At 41.4% G+C, this 16,015-nt stretch overlaps 1 protein-coding gene across 1 annotated transcript; it reads right to left on the bottom strand.

Annotated features, from left to right (window-relative positions):
- Positions 1-1,797: 1,797 nt before the first annotated feature.
- Positions 1,798-16,011, bottom strand: LOC112577341 (zinc finger protein 208-like). The gene is given in 5 exon segments (XM_025260396.1): positions 1,798-5,501; positions 5,629-6,224; positions 6,418-7,123; positions 7,126-8,627; positions 15,924-16,011. Coding segments are annotated over 4 exon segments (4,089 nt in total). The 5' UTR covers positions 8,626-8,627; positions 15,924-16,011; the 3' UTR covers positions 1,798-4,214.
- Positions 16,012-16,015: the final 4 nt, after the last annotated feature.

Below are 16,015 nucleotides of genomic sequence, written 5' to 3'. Positions count from 1 at the left end.
AGAGGACCTCGCTGTGACACCCATAGCTCATCAAAATGGTGATGCGGGGTGACGGGCCCTGAACCTGCCACGTCACTCTGGCTCCAGCCCCTCGCTGTCTGGGTGCAGCGACTCGGCAACAACTGTCAGGGTGCAACGATTCATCAACACTCACAACAAAACCGGACACAAGAGTCTGGAGAAAGGGTCAGCTTCTCCCTCGCCACGAGACGCATCTAGCATGTGTTGCACAATGCTGACGTCACATACAATAAATTGTAAACATAGCTGGGAATCACAACAAATTATTATACATCTGCTACAAATATCCGACTGTTGAGTGATTTCCACTTGGACATTTTATTTTTTTGTATTTTTCTTAAACGTCAGTGGTTGGTTTCATTTACTGGACAAAATATAAAATCGCTTTTTGAACATAACCTGAGCGATGTTTCTTCCTTTGACTCGACGAAGTGCACAGATTAGGTGCACTGAGCCGCACTCACTGTCAGAAATACGTTACAGAGTTCTCAAGAGGTAGGTGAGAATGCTGATGTTCGAAGGATTATATCATCACAATTAATCATAATTATATAAGTACTACTATATTTTGGGAATTATCATTTTAAAATGTAAATAGATGCCACATGAAGAAAGATCAGCTTTCCCGAGACGAGATCCGAACCCAGGACAGCCAACTGGTGACAGGCGCTAACTATTGCTCCACCGGACCGTCCAGGTGCATATGAAGCAAGAATGAAAACCATTGTTATTTGTTCCAAACACCACCTTACCACTGAAGCTAATTAATAATACTGGATGTTCATATTCTTACAATTTAACAGCTATTCCCATGGTCAGTAATGTATAAACACCCTCACCCACCCTCAGTGGCGACCAAAACATGTCGCACTACCGCCAGCTCCCATCCCTCCTCTTTTGGGAGGGTGGACAGGACTGTCACGTGCAAGGTTCGCCCCATCCATCGATCTGCTAGCTTTGAAACCTGATAGCCGCGTGCTGGCAGTCAAGTCTCACTGCTGACCCACCCTTCAGGGGTCAACAGGCAAACCACTCGCAACATTCGTCTTGACCAATGGGGCATTAGTGAGTTTACCGAATTTCTGAAAGAACACAAAGTTGGAGGAGATAATAGCCAAGAAGCCCGAGATATTGCGCGAGAAACTGTTGTAAATCCACACACACACGAAACATATCGAGTACAGACATGCTTCTTTCTTTTTCCTTCGGAAAACCCGAAAAGTGACTTTGTCGGACGAATGACCACTTGTAAGAGTCGAATGACCACATGTAGAGTACTAATTGTTCTTGAGGAAGCTGTCCCTTGTTGGGTAGCTCCCTTTACTGTTTGACTAGAACCTGTCTACCATCCACACTTCACTAGCTAGGTGTATCCGATCCTCCAGGTTTCTCTTATCACCTAAAGGAACATCGTGCTACTCTGATCATTCAGCTCGATCTTTTTACGTATCACGAAAGATGAGCTGGTCTCTTTTTGTTTTCTCAACTGTTTTCTTAAATTTCGAAGTGTTTCCTGTAGCTGTGTACGGTTTCCGTCAAAGTGATACGTTAGAAGTGTTTCCGTTCTAGCGACAGCTGCGCATGGCGAGGTAGCTGTGGACGTGCTTCTTGTCCTTCTCATGGCATCTGCACGTGCTGGCATGTGTCGCCCACGCGCGCTGGGTGGCATGGTAACAATTTGTGGTCCTGTTTGCCTTCTCGCGCGTGCCTGTGTGTGTGTGAATAAGTTTCCAAATGAAACGAATCAAAAACAAAATGATATAAAACACCGATTCCTTCACCTTTTGGATTTTATTACGAAAATACCTTCGTATACAGATTGATTCCATGAAACTTATCGCAGTTACATGTGAGATATAAATTATCCTGCATATTAAAATATAATTTTCACGCGACTTTCATCAACCTTATTCATCTTTTGGGAAAAAAACATTTGCGTGCGCGACAGCTTTATGTGTGCGTGTACGCGCTCTCTTACAGGCATGCACTCACCCATACCACATACTTTAATGAGGTTCAAATGCAGAAACAAAAATGTAGATAGAATTTTGATAGGATCACATCACTAAGATGGTTGAATGAAGTGGAGGCTGCAGCAGTCTACGTCGCTCATTCATGTTTCCAGTATGTAAGAAAAGCCAGCGAGAAACCTCGTTAATTAGCTTTAACAAATGAACACAAAATGCTTCTCTCGGGGCGTCGTTCCACCAAAAACACAAGTTTAGGTAGACATCTAAACCATATCATCACTAGATATACTTTCAGGTGCGCTTAAAAAAACGAGAAGTACCTCGCAGGTGTGGTGGCGCCAATGCCTGGTGGTGGCAGCATTCGACTCCGTAGCAAGTGAAGTGGTTGGTCTATGCTGTTAGAAGAACATTTCCCGCTCACCCAGCAGGACTCGTGTTCGTGGACATCGGCAATCTACCCATAGGTAACCTCGTCACCACGTGAGGAGGGAAACTAGGCGGTTAAGTTACCCCGACAAGCAAACAATCATGTTCTAGAGTACGTCGTTACATAAAAGCCAACATAACAATATAAAATAACCTAGAAATAGCGATTCCCAAAAATGGGTACCACTGCCTGCGTGGTACAGGGTTGGAGGGAGGATTGGTATTTTAAGCCGAGCCAGCAACTAAGGCTATATGACGACATGGCAGCCAGCCCTGTAAACAGATGCCACATGCAGAGAAAGATCCTGCAGGGTTCCCGAGACAAAAGCTGAACCCAGGACAGCCAACCTTCACTGTATTGGTGACAGGCGCTAACCATTGCGCCACCGGACCGCCTGCTAGGTAAGAGGGTTAGACGGGAACCTTACAACTAAACGATAAACATTTCAAAAGGGGGGAAAAACAGACAAGATATATTTGAATTTATCTATTCTGACCAAATAATGTTCCGCCCCCAAGCATTTGACGAAAAAAGGAATTCGAAAACTAAATAAAGTAACGGGGAGTGGCGTGGGGGTGGAGATAAATCGAATGGTATCCTTTATTTGTAGGGGGTCAACAACTCTCATATTATGAATATCATAAAAACAGTATACATCGAATAGTTCTTGGACACCAGATTTGTCCAGTTCATTTGTCTAGAAAATTCTGTTCGTTACTGCTGAGGTGAATCAATCACGAAATCAGCCATATTTAATCTATACAGAAGAAAGCTCTTGGAGGGAAAATACAATAAAGCTGGTCAAAAGAATTGATTAGGCCCACCCTGAGTCCATGAATACGGAGTTTTATCCACTGTCTGTGGGAAGCCGATTTCTCCAACTCAGGTATGCTAACATGCTATAAACATGATTCGGGTGAGTACCCGATTCATCAGAGGAGGCTAAAGGCAGTGGAAGGAGTAGGTTGAGCCCAGCCTTGCCAATATCTTTTTCTTATACGACCACTAGGCTATGCAACCTTTACCTTTTCATTTTTTGTCACAGCCCTTTGTAGGACCGGAAACGCCAGATTGCAGGTGCCCAACCATGCTGTGTCCACACACAGAACATAGTGTGCCCAAACCTCATACCTTAATGAGTCGAGACGACATCTGGCGAGTGGATGGCAGAAAGCAGCAATCTAATGACAGCTCCGAGGGACGGACATAACTACACCTCCAAGTACAACGTTGGCGAAGAAGACATGGGAGGAACTCTAATTGGCTCTTATCTTTCAGCTACAGGCAATGCCACACTGCAAGGGTAAGATGAACCAAAGCAGGAAACCTCCCATTTCTTTAGCTAATTCCTATATCCTGTACTTATATAGCTCACGGAGGCCTTACTTCCTTATATATCAATATCATCTGCTATGCCACTGTCAGTAAGTTCACATTTAATAATGTAGCTCGATTACAGGCCCGCGACAACCGACCGATGGACGGCTACTGAGGGTAAAGTCTGCTCGCACATCTAGGAATACCGAGGGTGAGCAGGTGGCAAGCTGAGAGCATAGCCTGCCATAAATTCATGTAGGCCTGCATCGAGTTAATGGTTGATGGTGACATTGGTGGGAATCACCTGGAAACTGCCAGCCTCCATCTGCTGAAACGTCTGATCGTCCACGTTGACCACTGTCAGAATACTGGGAGCACCCTGGGTGCTGCTCATGAAGGCTGTGCCGGCCACGTGACTGCCGAGCATCTGCACGGCCTCTGGAGCGTAGGTTTGGATTTGCGTGGGTTGGGCCACGACGTCAACCACCTGGCCCCCTGCAGTCAGCCAGTTCTCGCGAGCCACCACGCTCCAGGGGAGGCTCTGAGGATACACCACGGCAACATCCACTTGCTGGACGTTTGGTCGCAGGAGGGGACTGTTGATGGGCGACCAGGGACAAGGCACTTCCTTCCGGTACAATGACCTGGTTCAAGGTCGCGTCGCTCGTGCTCATCATTTTGTGCTCGTGCAGTAGGCTGTGCTCAAGTGGCGGCATATCTTGAACACATTTAGTCTTTCGTTTCCCTGCTATGGCGCCTTTCTTTTTGGAGCAGTTCGCAGGGTCACCGCTTAGCTGACGACTGCTGTCGTAGGTCTTGACAAACCGTCCCTTCATGACCTGATGGATCTCTCCGCCTTCTGGAGGCTGCGTGATGTCCTCTTCAGGGTGATAGAGACCGGTAAACTTTACCAGGGACTCGGAAGGCCTGGCCTTCAGGTACTCCATATGCTCCAGCATGAGGTGCTTCTTGAAATCTTTCCCTTCATTTGACTGGAAGGTGCAGAACTTGCACGGGTAGATCTTTAGCCCCTGGTGCTTCCTGGTCTTCAGGATGTGCTTGCGGATGTTTTCATGTGTGTTGCAGGCGTAGGGGCAGTACAGGCACTTGAAAGGTTTACTACCGATGTGAATGCGCATGTGCCGGCGAAGATGCGTCTTGCACCCGGCCTTGTAAGGACAATACTCACATGGAATCTCCCGGGTAGCCTGGTGGGTCTTAACGTGGCGCTTTAAGCGAGTCTTGTTGCTAAACCCATTACCGCAGACATCGCACAGAAAGGTCTTCTCCTGAGTGTGGGTTAGCATGTGTTGGTCCAGTTCTGTCTTGAGGACAAAATGCCAGTGGCAGCCGGGCACAGTGCACTTAAAGTTGCGGTCCCCATGCCTCTTTTTGTGGTTGACCAGCTGCGACTGGAGAAGAAACGAAGCTCCGCACACGTCACAGTCAAATTTTAACCCTTTCTTCTCGCTCTGGTGCAGGCGCTGGTGGAAGTAGAAGGCGTTCTGCTTCTTGAACTCCCGCCCGCAGGTCTCACACTTGTGCACGCCGTAGCCGATGTGCTCGATTAAATGGCGGCGTAGAGACATGCGGGAGCCGAAGTCACTGGCGCAGTGCCGGCACTTAAACGGCCTCTCGCCAGTGTGGGTCCTGAGGTGCTCGATGAGGTTCGTCTTGACGAAGAACTTGCCACACTCAGGGGCAGGAGACCGTCGAGTCGTGACTGACCTTCTCCAGCTGCCTGAGGTGCTCTCCGTACAACTGTGTCACCATGTCACGACCTTGACACAGCCGCGCCACGGCCTCCTCGGTACTGATATGCAGGTGGGTGAACTCCACGTGGAGCTGAAAGCTCTTCTCGTCGTTGTACTTTTTGCTGCAGTGAGGACAGACATGCAGCGCCACCTTATCGTCTGTGTCCACCAGATTGTTGAGACGAGCCTGGTGAGTACCTCCAGCGCAGTGAATCTTGTACGCCTTTTTGGACAGAAAAAACTGACTGCAGGGGTCACAATGAATAATGTGAGAAGGATGTTCTTGCATATAGTGCGTCCTCAGGTCCTCCATCGTTTCACCGCAGAATTCTTGACAATGCTCACAACTGAAGATATCCGCACCTTTGAACGTTCTTGCAGAGCCTTTGGGTCTGACACGTTCTCCACCTTTAAGCCCACTGTTATCTAAAGTTATGTTCACTCGGTCTTCAAAACACTCCTCAGGATTTTGAGCGACTTCTACACAGCCGGTTCTGTTGTTCATATCTAGCACATCATTTTTAGCCATCTGTTCACTAGCTATACTTTCAGTAAAGATAATGCTTTCTTCTTTCTCTTTTCTCTCAAGTTGTCTCACCTCATTTTCCAAATTATCGCCAAACGGCTTGTCACATCCTCCTGAAAGATCGTCCTGCGACGATTTTAATTCTGACTTTCCATCTTCGTTGGAGTTTTCTTCGTTCCTGCGCGAACGCAGCACAACACCTATTCTGTCTGAAATGGAAGGATCATCATCACTTTCTCCTTCAACAAGTCGGAATCTTCTCGGCTTTCCTCTCTTTCTCTTTGGTACTCTGCTTGTAGCTGAACCTCCCACCTTTTTTCCAGCAGGTTGTGATACAAGTTCCTTTCCCAATACTTCTTTCTCCGACTCTACGTTAAGGTCGGAGTCTTCTGTAGCGAGGTCATCGCCATCCCGTAGCTGCTTTGGCTCTGACCCTTCTCTCGTGCAATGAAGTGCGGTCATGCATCATAAGTCCACGCATTTCTGAGAATCCCTTGTTGCACACATCACACCTGTATGGCTTGCACTTCTGATGTCTCTGGCGATAGTGCTTCTGTAAGGCCGACTTGCTCCTGTACATTTTACCACAGTCTGGGCAGACGTGTCGGTTGGTGGTAGCTCGGACCTCCAGTCGCTCTTGCACTTTGCGGTCCTTATGGCGAAAGTCCACGTGCCGCTTCATGCGCACGGCTGAGTGCATCTGCACGCCACAGAACTTGCACGTGATCTTGGAGTGACACTCTCGTATAATGCACACGTGGTGGTTGCGAGCAACAAGGGCGTGGTGCTGTCTCGTCTGCACGTGCTGTAAGATGTCGTCCGGAGAATGCGTCTTGTACTTGCATGTCACACACAGCAGTGGGCCCACCAGGTCCTCGCAGCTCTGCTTGTGCTCTTTCGTTTTCAGGTGGTCGAGGAGATCAGCAGCGCGGTTGAAGTAAAACTGGCAGACGTTGCACTGAAAGGGACACAAACGAATGACATACTTGTTGTACTTGTCCAGCATCTCTAAAGCCTGCGGATGTCTTACTGCCCGCTGCTTATGGAAGTGCGTTAGAAGATGCCGGGCCATCTCGTACTTTCGCGCAAATGTCTTTTTACAAATGACACAGTGGTGACTTCTGGAAGACATTCTTTGTCCTTTTGGTTAGACACATGGTTGTCATCAGTTTTAGAGACAACCAGTTGGGTAGCAAGGTCACCTTTGGTACACTGATCCACTGTGGGTGCCTTCATTGTGGCTGCATGCTGACTCTGCTTTTTCTTCTCCACCATATCTTTGTGTTGCTTTGTATCACAATGGATTTCATAGACTATAGCACTATCAAAGTATAAATCACATGTTTGGCAGAATGGTCCAGAATAACAACGCTTTTTGGGCGAATTTAACGAAATAGGTGCAAAGTTAGCCATAGCTACCTGAGTTTCAATGCTATCTTCTGCAACCTGTTGACTACTGGCCACTGAAGTCTCACTTGTCAGTGAGTCCGAACCCCCTAAAGAGCCATCTAAACTTGCTGAGACTAGTTCCTTCTTACTGTGGGTCCCTTTACGTTGTGCTTCCACAGCTTCTCTGTGAGTTTCGCTGACAAAATGAGCTGAAGAGGAGTAATGATCAGGAAAAGTGCTTTTGCATAAGTTGCAAAAGTAGGGTCTGTTGGTTTTGAGATCTGCAGATCTTGAGGACTTAGTTTCTCGAGTTCTCTCCACTCTCTGCAGCCCCTGCCCTGGTTTCCATTTCCCACCAACAAGCTGGTGACGATGATATATTTTTGATGGACCTTCTCCAGGCTTCCACTTGCCACCAGTGTGACTTTTTGGTGGTGAGGACCATTCAGAATCACTACCCTCATCTTCAGGGTCTTCATCAGAGGGAAAGTTGACAACACAGCTTTCCTCGTCACTGCTGAAGTCCAGATTACTGAGAATCATGGTGATGGGTAGGTCAAAGTCAATGGGCTCTTCCTGCACCCACCGTCTCTTGCCTTTTGACCCTCGACCCTGTGGTTCTGTTGCACTTTGCTTCCGCCCAGTGATGCTTTTTAGTTCAAGAGACTGAAAGAAGTCTGGCCTTGATTTGGGTGATTCAGGATCCTGAAGAACTGAATTGGAATCAACTGGACTGTCTTCACTTGGACTGAAAGATGAGTCAATAAAAGAAGAAAGAGGAGAGTTCACATCAACTGAAAGACCAGTATTTGACGGATGAGTTCCAGAAATTTTAGCAGAGGCATAGCTCTGGGTAACGGTAAGTTGTGCACCTGGCTGCTGATTGTAGCTCCCAGGCTTGTTACCATACTCTGGAGGTGCACAGGGAAAGATAAAACTGTCCTGACTGCCAAGGCCATAACTGTTGGAGGAGTCCCGCAGTACATCATTTTGGTGACTAGCTCCTTGGTGAGAAGATGTGCTGCTGAGACTGAAAGAGTGATCATAAAGCTTAGAATTTCCATTAAAGGCACTTTGTTGTTGCTGTTGCTGTTGCTGTTGCTGGGAATAACGTTTTTTGGGGCACTCAGTCTTTTTGTGCATGACATAGTTCAGAAGACCCACAATTGTCTGATTGCAAACCAGACACAAATGTGTGTCTATGTCAGATGTGTCCTCCATCCCTGAAACAGACAACAATCAACATTTCAAATGGCACATGTCTAAAGGTTCTAAGAATCATTTCAGACAATTTTTATCTTATAGCAAAGAATCAAAGTACAAACATCAAAATACATGGCTCGCTATAAATGTAAAATAAGTTAATGTACTTCACATAAAATAACTTTAAAAGTACAGGTCAGTCAGTGCTTAAACAACTTGAAAAGATTTAATCTAACTTTCAGATAAAAGGCCAATAAGCAATAGCAAAATGCAAGTAAAGGCGCCTGTTAATAAATACATTGTGCATACTTAATTTAAAACCTACAGTTGAGAACTCCACATGCTCTGACTCTTAAGTTTCAACTGGCAGCAGTTATATCTCCACCTGCTGTAATATGAATCTTAAAGCATTCAATAAATGTGAATTTATGTCCATCTCAGCAATCCAACTCCTATGAGTTTGAGACCCTAACATACATCTCAAAAAACACAGAAGTTCTAACAAATAAACACAGCACAGTAATATGAATACTGGGCCTTCAACTTCCAGGAGTCTGCTTGAATCATACTTCACTCATTGATCATGTAGAAATCTTCAGCTGTAGCAAGGCTTTGATGATACCACAATATTTATTTTCTATGCTACCAATGGTACTAAAATGGAAATGCATGTTTAAAAATTTCAATGCTGTGTTGTAAAGAGTGGTATGATCAAAATGTAAAGCTATGCTTTTATAGCTTTCCAAGATAAACTGTTTAAATTCCATCCAGCAATAGGTGAAACCATCACTTGTAGACATTAGTTTTATATATGTATGCATTACATGTCTGATACCTTTGTCTGCTTGTTCATGTTGTTAATTTTAATCAGATAATAAAATACATTATCATGGAAATGTAAAAAGATCCCTGATGAAAATAAGTACCAGAACACTTGTAAAAGAAATACATAATGTGAGAGAGCAAAATTATTTACTATATGTTTCATTTTCTGACAGGGACATCCTGCATACTTTCACTACATTAAAAATTTAAGAAACATGAGATTTCATTCTGTGATAATGTAAAACTTCCACATTATATATATTTTAAACTCTTAATTCCACGAGTTTAAGGGTAAAAAAGAAGACAAAATGCTGAATTTGCAAGGTCTTAGCCAAATCAGTTCAGAAACATCCAGAATGTGCCACAACATCTAATTGTAAAGAACACTCTCATTGAGAAGGTAGTAGCCCAACAACTGTTAATTACAGCAGGAAACCTTGAAATTTAGTTAGACAAATAAGTCTGGAAGACCAATTTCTGGTCTGAAAGAGACAAAGCAGCCAAAATGCACAGAATGCTGAAAGAAAATGTGCTCAGCTCCAAGCAGCATCGGTCCAGGCTTTGGCCTATACAAAAGTGACAGGAAAATTTTCATTTTAAGGCATTGCACTGTATAGTTACCATGAAAAACATCCTTCCGAGCCATCCTGAAATTCTCACATACAGAAGGAAAAGCCACAATCACAAACTCAATAACTGTCACTTCCCAGCACATCACAGATCACTACCCATACATCAATTGTCACACTGTCCTATACATCACTAAACAGTACAATTCACATTACATGGTCTGCCTTCTGCTTTTTAAGCTTTTGATTCTGTTGTGAAGGGCTTGCAAAATATGCATGATACTTCATAGGTCATATATCGAAATTATTCTCCTTGAAAAAGGTATTGCAAATTATATGCTGTGAGACTATGGTAATTGTAAAACAAGTGAAATCATTTATAACTGGAAAAAAACAAAGTTCTTTTCCAAACAGCCATTCCTGAAAAAGCATTTTAAAAAAAAAATCAGCTGCAAGGAAATACAAGCATTAACAGATTCATTAAATACAGATTCTACAGTTCCACTTACACAGGATCCATAAATAGCCATTCCTAATGTATTAAGCAAAGCATGCTGTATACAGCACTGAATGAAAACAACTCTTCATTTAATGATGCACATTGACTGTGGTGGCAAACAACAGAAGAAATGGTGCTTAATCTGCCAAACAGCAGTTGGAATTCCAGCCAAGTCCCCTGGCTTACTGAGAATGATAAATTGTGAGCGTCAGTTACGTCAAGCGGGCAAATTGTGACTGATTATCTACAGCCGCAACCCTGGCAGCATCTGGCTGCTGCACTGTGCATGGTGTAAATGTCCTGCCTCGTAAATATCTCTCAAAGTGCCAAAAATGTCTTTCCGTCCATCATCCTCCTCCTGCCTTCCTACTTTTCCCAGCCCTGTTTTGCTTCAGCAGAAGAGTTATTTATCACCAGCAGTTTGCCATAAATGTAAAATGATTTTTGTCACTATGAGTCACTATCAGATAGCTCCCCCCTCCAACACCATCACACCCCTTGCATGCCAGCACAGCTCATAATTAGGACTCTCTGTCAATGCCACTGGCATCACAGGTGAAGTCTTGCCTCTAGCTTATCACCAAACACTACAAGTTAAAGGCCCACCAGCAACTGTGATTACAAACACTTTAACTCTATTTCATTTACGGCCATAGCTTGAGCAGAAGTGATTAGAAGATCACAAATCCCCATCATGTTTTCCAGCCTTTTAGCATGACCTTGAGATTTCCCCCTTTTTCAAGTAAACATGCTTGCAGGAAAAATACCTTCAATTTATAATCTCTAATCTTTGTGCTCTTTCACTTTCTCCACCTTTCCCACACCAAGTCTATAATATTAACATAGTTGGTTTTACGTCTTTTAATTCTAGTAAAATGTGCTATAGGACCATATATAATGACTCTTTTTTTTAATAAATTTTAATATTATATTGTCTTAAAATTTGAAGTTTTTAGAAAAGTTAAGAATGAATGCAAAACACAATTGCCAAGTTAAAAAAAAAAGATTGGAATCATGGCATATTTCAATTTCTATGTAAAGAGATAATAAAGAATTTCATCAACAACAAAATAAATTTTTAAAAATTCAAATTAAAAAAAAATTTGAATATGACATAGGCCACAAAATTCTTTACATCCATCTATATCCCAGTACTTTCACTTTTTTCTAACATCCAAGTTTTTCTCATCTTCTTATCTAGCTTCTCTTCTCTATCTGCATGTACAGCTGTAATGCACATATACACACAATTGCTGGATGGTGACTGAGCTGTATATACTGTTGAAAAAGTATGTCTAATGCAAACCATGTAGATGAAATTTAACACTGTTGTACAATCCTACAACCAACATGACATCAAAGCAACAACATAACACTGTCATTATCCCCATAATCTTTAAATGAGACAGCTGATCACCATGGCACTTTTATTACTCATGCTTGCTTTGTCCATATTATTTCTGCAGCATTGTCGAAGTGGAGGAAGAAAAAATGTCACCATGTGCATTTGTTGTGCTATCCAAATGGTGAAGCTGCTTAAATTTTCAAGCACGTTCCCTCTTAGAAGAATGCTTTAAATAATTTAATTTTTGGTAATTTTGTTGATACTTTTTGGGGCATTCTTTAGTTCTTCTTTGCAGCATTATGTCTCAAATATAAGTCCAACAGTACAGATTCCTTTAAAGACTATTTAGGTCATTTCACAAGTAAAATGATCACTCAAGACTTGTTTCAATTTGTATGAAAATTGTAATTTTAAAATGTCTTCAAAATGTTTTGCAAAATTATTAGAACAAGCCAGCATCGTGTCTTCAAAAATCGAGATTATGCTTATGCAGGCAGCACAAATGTTTCCTAGAATAAGCTTTAGTTTCAATTCCAACTACATATCACACAATAAAACTATTTAAGATTACAGCTGAAAAGCATATGAACTTTTTCTAGAGAATAGCATTCTCATCTATTAGACAAAGTTACTGGCTCACATTTTCGCTAGTGGTGATAGTGTTGTTGCGATAGAGAATGCATAAATTAAAAAAAATGTTTTTCCTTGTATCAACTAAACATGCAGCCCTTTTTGCTGATGGCCTAAAAAATAGAAAGGAAGCAGTGCTGTCTTTATGAACAAGGTCTGATGAGACAGAAAGTAAGCAGTGTAATAATCTCCCTTGACCATGTACAATCTATTTTGATTGTATCAATAAATATAATAATCATTCTTGACCAGGTACAAAATATTTTGTCTCACTTTAATAATGTGCAAAACATTCAGAAGTGACATCATAACTTTGTGACTAGAGAAGAACTATGTGTTCAGATGGAGTACTATACATGCTGTTAGAGTAAGCTTCGTTCTCTCCTCTAATCCAAAAGTGAATTGCAAGCAAAGTGACAAAGAAGTCATACTAACAATCAATGTTTTGCTGAAGAAACTTTATAAAATTATTTTGCACATTATGGATTACAATGTTGCTGGCCATAAATATTAGCCTCCATAACTTCACAATAAGTTACAAGACTGAACTACTTGATCTCTCTTGAAACTGTCCTATTATTTCAAAGTGGTGTATTTAAAAAAAAAAAAAAGAGTAGGGGAATGCTAGGTGTCTGACTTAGAAGGTGCTGGTAGCTTGCTGTTAGGTTTGTCTGATAATGCTTAATTTAAAGACACGATTTGCGTGATCTTATTGAATATAATATTTGAATCTGAACTAAGAATATTAGATTTTTCAGTTTTGGTAAGCACTAAAAAAAGAAACCTACAAATATGTTCATGCATATCAGATATTGGAAGTATAATGTATGTTCATCGACTTTTTTTTCTGGAAGGTTCTTTACAAATGTACTGTAATGCATGTATGACTATGGACACACAGACACCTGCATATGCATGTATGCACAGACTAACGTTCACACATGTGCACATGTAAACACACACACAAAGCATGCACACATTGAGCTTATATATTTACATCCCATATTCAGATTTAACATGCAGACACTAGAAACTAAACCAGAAGAATAAGCCTCTTCAGTTACAGATAGTAATAACAATTTATTTGAAAGAAGTGAAAGGAAATAAAAATCATAAATGAGGACCACATAACTTTAAATGTAAAATATCACCAACAGTTTATACATTTTTTACAGACACTTTAGTAAAGTAATGCCATCCATTTCCATTCCCTCCATTCTCCCCCCCCCTCCTCCGATCCATCCACAGCTCCATAATTCCAGTGATCATTATATAAACCATTCAAAAACATAAAACTCTCAAGTAAGATTGCACCCACAATTTCTGATAAGTAATGTTATTCATATACATTGTTTGAACACTGCTCCTTGACTTTAAACATCAACATTCTACCAACAGTCTTAAATGCTTTATTTTAAAGCTTGTACATACGACCATCACTTCCTTTGCTTAGAAATACAAAACCATTCCACATCACATGCTTAACAGTTCTGTCATTACAAGCATGCATTATCATCATCTACTCTGCATCTAGTATGTTAACGCTCAAAATCTGTTTTTTTTCTACTGAAGCATATGGCTTATGGGAACAAACTCTGAAAATATTATATATGGCAAGTCAGAAATCTTCACAATGAAAAAGCCATCCTAAGCACCTTTACCTTAGACAAACTGATGCAAATATGTCTAGTCAAAAATAAAGCTAATGAAAAGGGAAATACAGTATTAACTAAAGATTCCATTTTTTAATTTTATAAATGCCCAATTGTTAAAATTAGAGGTCATCTGATTTGTGCTGGCAGCATAATGTTAATAGTAATCTTTGTTGAGCCACTGACAATAAGGCTAAAATATGAAGGAAGCCAATTAGTATCCAAGTGTTGAAGATGCACAATGGAAGAGAAATATGGGACCTATAGAACATTCATAAAGAATGGTGAGAGGTGACATAATATCAGACTTCGGTATGGAATTATGTATGTTTATCTTTACAGCCAACTATTAGAGTGGGAAGATCTTACGAATTGATTTTAAAGATATTATTTTATAAAAGGCTCATTTTAATTAAATGAAACAGCAGTCATTTTTATTATTATTACTAAACTATAAGGTTATGATATCTTCAAAAATAAAATATTATTCTTCATGAATTTTAAGTTGGCCCTTTGGTGCATTAAACACTAATAAAAACAAGAAAAGTCAAGTTGATGTATAGATAAATATCTGTGTTTGAGGACATTGCATATGTGGACTTATACTTTGCACATGCTTTTTTGTACAGATGTGTATGCAAACTAAGGCAAAAAACTATTTCTAAAAGCAATGAAAGAAACTCATGGTGACAAAGAAAGGAAGCAGCATACTCCACATGCTTTTCATAGTGAAAGGATTATTAATGATTTGCCTCCCTTCCCTTGTACTCCACCCCATAGCACAGCCAGCTCTGTAAGGGTATCAAGGCAGCATCAGTGCTAGTGATTAAGGGGACTAATATATATATGTATAAAAACAGACAATCACCACCTCAGGTTTTGGATTATCCTTTGGCAACTTCACATCAAACACTTAATTTAGTAGACTAAGAGGTGTTTGAGCATAGCTGAATCAAGTTTTTGTGGCGAGTCTTAAAACTACAAATACAGAAGCAGCATTGCTGCCAAATATTTACGTGCGTATCTAATGCCTCTGTTACGGTGCTCATACTCTAAAAGTAAAGGGTTAAAAAAATTTCAAAATGGAAAATCTTTCTTAATAAATTTTAGAAGCCTGAAAATTATTTGCTGCAAAATATAAAAAGTAATATTTCTGTCAAAGCATCACAGACATCTAGTGAAAGATGATTTCAAGCTTTAAATGGCTGATTTCACAGATTCTGAAAAATCCTCAGTAAAACCTGATGTTAAATCTGAAATTGCTTTTTTGGTATTCAAGGTTAATGTCTGTAACTGCTTTCACAATATGCAGAAATACTAACCGCGCAGACCACTGATCACCTTCATACTTTCATTTGTTTATCGGGAGTAGCAGCTATTTTTTTTATGGGCAGCCTTCGTTTAGACTAAAAAGTAAAGCTGAACCACTGACCAATCGCAAGATCACGTGACGTTAACCGCTAGAAATAAATAAAAAATTTCCAATCAGAAAAAAATAAAGCAATGTCTAATGTAGACTTTAAAACTGTGAGACTATATTCTGTAAAAGTTAAAAGATGTGCTGAAAAGCAAAAATAAACATACTGCCGGGATAACAAGCAAACAAGCCAGTATCGGAAACCGAGCACACAGAAACATTCCACAGAAGCTACAGGGGAAAATTACAGCTCTCTGCGACAGATCTGACGTTGTGCAGTGTGTGCTCAGTGACAGATTGGGGTTTGGGGGAACCAGCATCCGTAAGCCTCGCATGCATTGTGATAAGAGGTCAGAAACTCAAAATACAGTTAACTTACTGCAGCAACAAACAACTGCAATCGCCTCGCCCGGAAACAGGTGCCCACTACATGCGCATGCGCGTACCAGTTCTTGTCCTCGTGTGACCTAG

The sequence above is a fragment of the Pomacea canaliculata genome, linkage group LG12 (assembly GCF_003073045.1).
Source record: "Pomacea canaliculata isolate SZHN2017 linkage group LG12, ASM307304v1, whole genome shotgun sequence".
Taxonomy (NCBI): Eukaryota; Metazoa; Mollusca; class Gastropoda; order Architaenioglossa; family Ampullariidae; genus Pomacea; species Pomacea canaliculata.
This window is presented reverse-complemented; position numbering and strand designations above follow the sequence as displayed.